The sequence below is a fragment of the Neodiprion lecontei genome, chromosome 1, assembly GCF_021901455.1.
Source record: "Neodiprion lecontei isolate iyNeoLeco1 chromosome 1, iyNeoLeco1.1, whole genome shotgun sequence".
Classification (NCBI taxonomy): domain Eukaryota; kingdom Metazoa; phylum Arthropoda; class Insecta; order Hymenoptera; family Diprionidae; genus Neodiprion; species Neodiprion lecontei.
Window position 1 is genome coordinate 6,153,673 of NC_060260.1, and position 8,845 is coordinate 6,162,517.

The following is an 8,845-nucleotide window of genomic DNA, read 5'->3' on the forward strand; positions in this document are numbered from 1 at the left end:
GATATATTTTGAATCATTTTCAATTTTTTAATACTCTGCAACTGTCGTACAACCACAGGCTTAGCTCGCTTAGAAAAATGCTGATTAGCATACAGGATGTCTTTAATCCGTCTTACAAAAGGTTGATGTACCGGTAGTCAGCCAGCAATCACTAAAATAGTACTTTCGCTGACTTACGGTACAAAAACATTTTTCTCCCGACAGATAACTAATGAAAAAGTAAGTCACAGTGACCACGGCGCAAATGAGAAAGAATGATGTGTGTTGGAAAGAATGGAGAATCGTTTAGAGCGAATATAGGTAATCGGGTAGGTAGGTGGTCGTTTTGATATCCGTCGTGGGGTTTAATGTAGATGTGCGTGTGAATCTCTTTTCAGCATTTCCGTTGGGTGGTGCCGTTGGGAATCAGGCAAGGGTAGGAAGGTCGCGACGTACCGCGATGTTACTAACTTTTGTAATCCACAGCGTCAAACGATCACAGTAATTTTCCTCCAGAAGCACGTGAAGTACTCGGTATAAGAGTCTCCAAACTATTAGTGAGATTTCCAATTTTAACGAAGTTCAATTACCCATTTTTTGTCGCTCTGCAATCATTTTCCAGTCGTTATTCAATTTAATTACTCAGTCAGCATCGATAACTAAACCAATCAATTGATCTCTGTGATCGTCTGAATGGGCAAAACACATCTCTGGACCATCTATCGCGTTCCGTGGTACGCTGGATGGGGAGAGATGCTGAGCTCGAAGACTTCGCGTCGAAGAGGACCGCCGACCGTCACGCCACACAATAATGCATGTCCTCCAACCTCCCTCCCGGACTTGACTCGCATCTCAGAAGAACAATTCGCATCGCAATGTGTCGGATGCAAAAAGACGCAGATGCGGATTGGGTTTCTACCAAATTTTGCGACAGGTCCTAGATATTTAAGGTTTTTGACAGGTTAATCGGTCGCGCCGTTTTGCGCGTAGATTAATCACGGAAATCGGACGCGTCATTTGCTCGATGATTGATAATCAGGGTGGCAACAGATCGGGAACACCGGGGAAACCGGGAATAGTCGGGGAATTTTTTCCATCGGGCAAAATCAGGGAATTATGATGGACCGTAGGGAAGAACGCACTTTTTTATAAATTGCTTTCAAACTCCAGCAATTCTTCGTAAATTCAACTGAGCTAACCGTCGGAAATGGTATTGTTCAATTTCTAATCATTCGTGTGAAACGAAGCAAAGCTGTGTTTATTAGATCCAAATTTATATATTTAAGGTGCACAACTTCTGGATTTTTTGGCTGTAAAGGCTGCCCATCATTATCTAAGTTTCGTGGGTAAACGTCGGGGACTTCTAAATTTTTTGACGGGAAAAGTCAAGGAAAAATCAAGGAAGGAATATTATACTTGAGCAAAATTGTTGCCACCCTGATAATGCTAATCGAACGATCGCGCCTTTTGCTTAGCGATTTCGTAAACGATGTATAAAAAGTGTGAAGTACTGTCGATGTGTTAAGCCTGTAACTTTTCAATCACTTTTTTTTACCATCAATCGAGTTTTCAAGTTTCAATTCATCGCGCCTGTTGCGCGTTGACTTAATACTTTTTGGTTCTGAGAGAAGACGCGGCATTGTCAGGCCGGCGGCCAATTCACGAGGATAAAAATCGCGGAGTGTATAGTGATAATAAAGAACCTTATCGTAAGTATGTATAAAACGTATCAGAGGTGTACAAAAGTATATATTTTTTTTTAGTGATTGTCTTGGCTCTTGTTTCAGGGCAACGGAATAATTTTTTATACAAGTTTATCGACAAACATTGAGTCTTCACCCAAACGTATTTATTTCAATAGTTCCAGGTAGAAAATTTATTTTTATTGAAAAAATGTATAATATTTTCTTCAGTCATAAGAATGATGGAGTAGAAGACTGTTTTCGCAATGTTGACGTTGGGTTCGACATAGTTTTCGTTGGTGCACGTACGTTTGTCATATTGTGCTAATCGTAATTTCGTCTGTTTCAGGTAATGGAACCTTTTGTTTGTTTCAGCCTATCAAACCTCTTGTCTGTTTCAGCCAATCAAACCTTCTGTCTGTTTCAGCCATCCAGTCCTTTTTCTGTTTCACCTAATCAAACCATTTTTCTGTTCCAGGCAATCAAACTTTATGTCTGTTTCAACCAACCAATCCTAGTGTGTTTTAACTAACTAAACCTATTATCTGTTTCAGTGAACCAAATATTTTGTTTCTTTCAGATAATCAAATCTTTTGCCTGTTTCCGCTAATCCAACCTTTTGTTTGTTTCAGCTAACCAAACCTTTTTTTTATGTTCGAGGCAACTAAACATTTTGTCTGTTTCAGCTAACCAATTAATTGAGTATTATTGTGTCAGAATGACGCGATTGCTTTATTCGTCGCGTACGGAGAAGCGCTTGTACGTACAATGAAAAACAATGAAAATTTCGCAGTCAATTTTCCTCTTAATTATTCTTGCTGCATCATCATTTGTTAATATATTTGTGATTTATGTCGTTACGACCACTACAGCGGCACTTCGCCATGGTAACCACGTTCTGTATTATCTACTGAGCTACAGTCTGCTACAGTGAGGCCAGAAATTAGTTGGAAAAATTTATGTCCTGTTGTTGGACGCTACAACATCGTGTTATACCAGAGAGAAACTTTTCGCACGCATTGCCTGCAGCAAACTTCAACTTGTAGCAGAAGTAAACAAATCCTGATTAACCGTCTTCACGATATAACACCGTGCATGAAACTGATTGAAGGGTAGTGTTCACATGACAGTTAATGCAAATGCGTATAGAGCAAATTAATATTGAATCGAGTCATCAAACACAAACCCACTAAAAAACGAAATGGAAATCGATTCCAACTGCGGAATAGTCAAATCACTGCAAATAGTGTCCAATCCCGACTCGCACATTGTCAATCGTGAAGTTGACGATACCACAGTTAAAGTCTTACTGATTTCACGAAGGAAAACGCAAACATTAGTTACTCTTATTTCGCTGTAGAAACAGTCTTGTAAACTTCAATTCTCTGAACGTATCTTTCATAACTTATTCAGATGGATATATCACCGAATAGGCCTTCGAAAATTTATCTTGTAAAAGACAAGTCAGTGGATTTGGACTACATAGTTGAAGATTCACAACCAGGAAATTATTTGAACTCTGATCAAGGGTGCAGTCAAGAAAGCACAAATCAAAATTCTACTACTCATGTATCTAGGCCAGTACATTGTCGGCAAAGGATTATTTTCTATAATCTGTAATATTTTTGTGGTAATCAATGGTACGGTGATCGCATACTCTTTTAGCTAGTATTGTAGAGCACAACAGGATGAAAGTTACCTGAGAAAAATGCTTATTCTGAGTCATTCATGTTTTACAGTGAGTTTGAAGAAAACCTCAACTGTTTCAAGAAAACTCATAAGGTAGGCTGAAACGATGGCTTGACGATCAAGAGACAAAATCTTACAAGCTCAACCACGATTATCTACAAAGGTCTGGGCACTACGTCTCTAAAACCGTGACGAAAGTAAAACCGATGTTGTATATTTTTGTCACTAGCGCTAGTGAGGGGGAGGCGTACTGCCCTGTTATTCTTCTTTGTTGCACATTGTAGCACACCAGCTTCCGAGATTGCAGCACACTAGTCTTTGGTGCACAATCTAAGAAACACAGGCTTTAAAATCGTTATGCACTGTTCCATAGTAAGGGGATAGGAGTGCCCAGACCCGTGTAGAAGACTGCTCGACTAATGACATGAACGGTATTTCATAATCTTTATCTAGAAAATCAAAATCAAATTAAAAAGATACTCTTTTGCAAACTTACCAATTGGAAAAAAAGTTGTATGTACATTCATTTTTATACCTAGATGCTGATATATTTCTATATGCTAATACCAGGATATTGTATATTATTAATAGTTAAAAAAATGAACTCAACTTTCTAATGCTATTCAATGAAGTATAACAATGTAGCTTTATTATGACTTTAATATTTTCGCAGCAATTTTATTCAAATAATAATGAAGACAACCAGTCTCTGAAATCTGAACGAAATGAATCGAAAGCTTACAAGAGAGACAGAAAACAAGATTATCAACAGTTCACAGTCAACACAGATCTTATCGATGAGTCAGGTAAAGTAGTGAAGTATGTAAGAATTGATCTGGACCTCGTGAAAGTAGTAAAGTAACGAAGAGTGATGAAAATATGTCAAAATAATATTAACTACGATACACATTAATCAAGCCTAATTTAATCTATGATGAACTTTTTTTTCAGATACCTCAACAGATTCATCGAACGATGAGATATTTCCAACACACAATCTATGTAAAAGTAATTTCACATCACTCAAAGTTGTGAATGCCAAAGAAAATACTAGAATAAAATTAATGCCAAAAAAGGAAGTAAACAGTACATGTGATTCTATTTGTAGTGGTAGCAACCACAAATTTGGCAACAATGAAAATGTTGAAGGTACTTAATGTGTATACCCTAAAAACGTACTGTAGGTTAAATTTCAAGTTCACTGACATGCCTAGAAAGAAAAGCGGGTAACGAAATTGATCAAATTTTACACAGTCAATATTCTTTATTTCGTTTTCCCCTTTAAATTTGTTCACAATAGGTAATAAAATCGCAAGACTAAGAGAATTTCATTTCTCTAATTCATTTACAGATGAAAGCGTGGAGTCTGAAATTGAAAACATGACAGATGATTCAAATCAGGTACCTTGCGTATCTCTGATGTGTAAAAGAGTGTTCATAGGATCTTATCATTACGGTCCCAATGAAACAGTAATTATATCGCAAAAAGGGATGGAAATGCGAGTTCCACTTCCCAATGACAGTGAGTACACTTTAATTCGAATGAACACATCATTGGCTGCATTTTCGATAAATTAATAAATGTTTCTTTTCATTTAACAGGTACGACCATTATTATGCTAAATATTAAATTCGAATATCTTTTAAAAGTACTTTTCTATTCTGGTGAAACTATACCGTCTCTGATTTTTTGGGCAGCGTCAGAAGCAGGGCCTATTGTTCGTGAAGAGTTGGGGATGAAAGGTCCAAAAGGTCCTTATTACGATTCAGTTGCCAAAGGTAGATTTTTTCCATCTCTGATAATGAAAGTGTGTACCACTGTCTCATTGTTAATACTGACTGGTAGAATTCTTTTTATTGTGCCAGATGACAGATGTCGACGGATAATACTCCTACTTCACAAAGTAACCAAGGAAACAAAATTGATGTTGGAGTCCTTATTTACACCAAATAATGCCTTACTTGTGTTGAATTTTTCGGATACCAAAACCATTCTTGGATATGCATTACCTGCAAAGGTAATTAGTTTCAATATTTCACACCTATTCAAAATTTATACAATCTGTCTATAAATATCATGATTCAGTTTTACTTTTGTCATCTACACAGATTTGGAAACCGATAAAAAAATCACTGCAAACAACCAAAAAGTATGCATCAAGAGTCAAAAATTCTGTGACCAGTAAACTGCAATCATCCTTCAAAGAGTCGCAAAATCATATAACATTGTCTCTACAGACACCATCATCAGTTGAGAAATCAATAGCTAATTAATAGATTAAAACACCTAAACAACTTCCAAGTTATGCAAATGAATCTGTGGCGAAAATATCAGCAATCGCAAATTCCAATAACGAAGATTCTGAGAATGACGATTCTGCACATAGATCTATACAAACGTAAGTAGTAAATATATTTCTGTGATGGTGGTTTGAAATTTTAAAGCCTTTAGAGTTAAGGAAATGAGTAATGCTCGATTGATAAGAAAAACATGAAATCAATACCAAACTGTGCTGGCTTCTTTCATTTTAAATTTGTAATTATGTAGTTAAGTGATAAATCAATACGATAGCTAAGTGGATGCATGGGCCATGGTTCGAAGAATTTAATAGTTGAATATCTTGACGTTGGCTGAGAAAAAGTATATTTTTGCAGAATATTAATTTACCCTCCCGCACCAGCCAGAGATGCGATTACAATAAATGACCGAGATTGTGCTTGCCTTGGGAAAGATAAATTTCTAAATGACGTTATCATTGACTTCTATCTGAAATACCTCTCTCTGGAGGTTTTGATAAAGGAGGATCAGAAGAGAACTTACGTGTTTTCTTCCCATTTCTATAAAAGATTGACACATTCGCACGTGTCAGATGCAAACAATCAACTTCTCCGAGCTACTAAACGACATTCCGGCGTTCAAAAGTGGACGAAAGATGTGAATATATTTGAAAAAGACTTTATCATTATTCCAATTAATGAACGGTATTTATGAATTCAGTTAGTTTGTAACGTAATACAGACCAAGTATTTTAATGGACGAGTGGAATGAACAGGAAAATCAAGGTTGAAAATGAATATTTCAGCTCACATTGGATTGTGGCCATAATCTGCTTTCCTGGCCTTGCTGGCGAGGTAGATGTTCATCGATCAGCAGCAGATGATGGTATGGTGGAAACAAGAAGCTCTAAAACTGAAATTCCAATGACAAGGAAGTTACAAAGTGCTCGTAAATCAACGCAAGAAGTCTGGAAACTGTGAGTTTTCAGAGCGTACTTTTTCGCACCTGCACAAAAAGTTGATTTACGAAATAACAACCTCATTTATTATTATTTGCTAATAGCACTATGAAAGTTTCACCAAGAGTTGCCTATTAATATACATTGAGAATATGTTTCAGGCCTTGCATATTGATTTTTGATTCGTTGCACGGATTCGGAGGCTAGACCAAAGTTTTATTAGCACTGCAAGAATACTTGAGTTGTGAATACTTGGCTAAAACTGGTATAAAAGATACTTTCTTCCTAAACATGACAAATGCAGTGTGTCCTGAAGTTCCACAGCAGTCTAATTCCAGTGATTGTGGTATCTATCTGCTGCACTATGTTGAACGCTTCTTTCAAGTAAGCAGCTGCTATGTCTTACACCAAATTGTTTGAAACAATCGAAAGAGCAATGCCAATCCCATGGAAAAAATTAGCATCACCATTTAAAAGCAGAAATTTTTTCTCAGGACCCCATCAAGGACTACAACTTACCGATAAAAGGGCTGAAAGAGTGGTTTGACAAAAGTGCTATTGTTCATAAAAGAAAAGAAATTTATGATTTAATAATGAGTCGAAGGTAGTGTATATCTGTTTCAATTCCCATATTGTTCCCAATACAAGTCAACGGTTTTTTGTTGCTAACATGATCCCTGAAAATCATCCTCGACTCATATGTGGGGTCTACTTATATTCAGGATTTTTAGGAAATTTACCTTACAGACTAAAATTGTCTCTTATGAATAGTTCAATCGTCAAATTAGATCAATGAAATTCACGCTGCGATATTTTAATCCACCTAAGTTCTATTGATAAATACACCTACTTAAAAAAATTGCAACTTATCAGTTAGTATGTAAATATAATTTTGTAATATCAAATTTGTCATAAAAGGCGACTTACGTTCATTACCTAAAAAAAAAATACGTCTGAAATGCAAACTGAAGACTAGAGGTCTTACTTAAATCTTGAATTTATGTCCAGGGTCGACTTATCTGTGGAACAATACGGTAATTGCTTCATCATACACTCTATTTCTTTGCATTCTCCACTACAATTTTCATTCAGCGTATTATATAAACCTGTGTATTAAATGGCATTTATTCGGCAGTTCTTATTTTCATTCATTGATTTTTTCCAGTCTAGCTTCTCAAACTCTCACACTTAAATTGTGCTGGGACAATCATAATTATCAGTTTTGCAATAATTCATGTTTCATGATTGTTGAGTTTTGAATATTCTTACTTGGGTAAGTATATGTACACTGAAAGAGATTGGTCGAACTAAATTTTCAAGGATTGAACTCATCGTTCCACATCTTACTTTTCTTGCAAAAGTTGAATGTATCTGTTTGAAATGTTACGTTTTATTTATGATCTTTGCTTGATTTAGGAGGTATGAAGTCAACTCACATGCCTATGTATCTCATATATTTATAGAATAAAGTATATTTATTTTAATTTTCTGTTATAAAATATAAATATTCTGAAATTCTGGACTGTTATCTATTGGTTTTTAATCATCACAGGCGATAAAGACCGAACCGTAACATATCTCAGTGGCACAAGTAAACTTTTTTCAGTTCAAAATCACGTAGTTGATAAAATTCCCTACCGATGTCACTGATCTCCGGGCGTACAACTGAGTAACCGCGAAGTCATTGCACGTGCCACCAAACAGGTAGTTTATGACGATCACGTGTTTACACGTTTCAAATTTTTACATAAATTGTAAAATCATCATCTCTTCAAAGAAAAATATGAATTTCATATTTATTTCGGTCTCGTTCTACGGAATCTTTTTTTTATTCTATTCACGGGATTATAGATAATTCAAGTCGTGTCATATGTATTTTAATATCGCGTATAACCAATTTCGCGCAGCTATCTCACCGTATAAAAATCTGTAATTTACGGGATTTGGCTACAAGAGGCAGGATTAAATTATTTTAATGTCATTCTATGTACAGGATTAATTTTTCCAGCGACTGTTTTTGTTAATCTCGATCAACCCGCGGTATCATAACTTTGTATACCGATTATACAGATGCGGGTGGTAAGTAGTTGCGTGTACGCGTATCTGTAAAAAATGAAAACAATATCGCCTGCGCCGGATAATTAGCTAATACGGTTCACAGCGTCAGGATGTTATTCTCCGACATATCGCGGGACATATTTTCAGTGTACATGAGTTTGGCAGAGCCAATCATCTGTTCAGACCCATTCGCGCGGAAAC

At 36.2% G+C, this 8,845-nt stretch overlaps 2 protein-coding genes across 7 annotated transcripts; both read left to right on the forward strand.

Annotated features, from left to right (window-relative positions):
• The first annotated feature begins 1,846 nt into the window (after positions 1–1,846).
• On the forward strand, positions 1,847–6,143 carry LOC107222745. 6 transcript variants are annotated; one of them, XM_046744999.1, is made up of 10 exons: positions 1,853–2,420; positions 2,534–2,773; positions 3,075–3,238; positions 3,401–3,443; positions 4,024–4,156; positions 4,302–4,499; positions 4,702–4,872; positions 4,953–5,368; positions 5,460–5,749; positions 6,006–6,143. In XM_046744999.1, the coding sequence occupies exons 3-9, from the start codon at positions 3,075–3,077 to the stop codon at positions 5,622–5,624; spliced, it is 1,290 nt and encodes a 429-aa protein (XP_046600955.1). In that variant the 5' UTR covers positions 1,853–2,420; positions 2,534–2,773; the 3' UTR covers positions 5,625–5,749; positions 6,006–6,143. The 6 variants fall into 6 exon arrangements, with proteins under 6 accessions (XP_046600966.1, XP_046600955.1, XP_046600961.1 ...); XM_046745018.1 differs by having other exon boundaries at positions 1,856–2,773; positions 5,049–5,129; positions 5,217–5,368; XM_015662244.2 differs by having other exon boundaries at positions 1,860–2,773; positions 4,953–5,129; positions 5,217–5,368.
• LOC124294325 (sentrin-specific protease 6-like) lies at positions 5,719–7,194 on the forward strand. Its single transcript, XM_046739270.1, has 6 exons — positions 5,719–5,749; positions 5,993–6,332; positions 6,434–6,604; positions 6,691–6,700; positions 6,794–6,970; positions 7,081–7,194. Exons 1-6 carry the CDS (start codon positions 5,719–5,721, stop codon positions 7,192–7,194), a joined length of 843 nt encoding a protein of 280 aa, XP_046595226.1.
• The last annotated feature ends 1,651 nt before the right edge of the window (positions 7,195–8,845 follow it).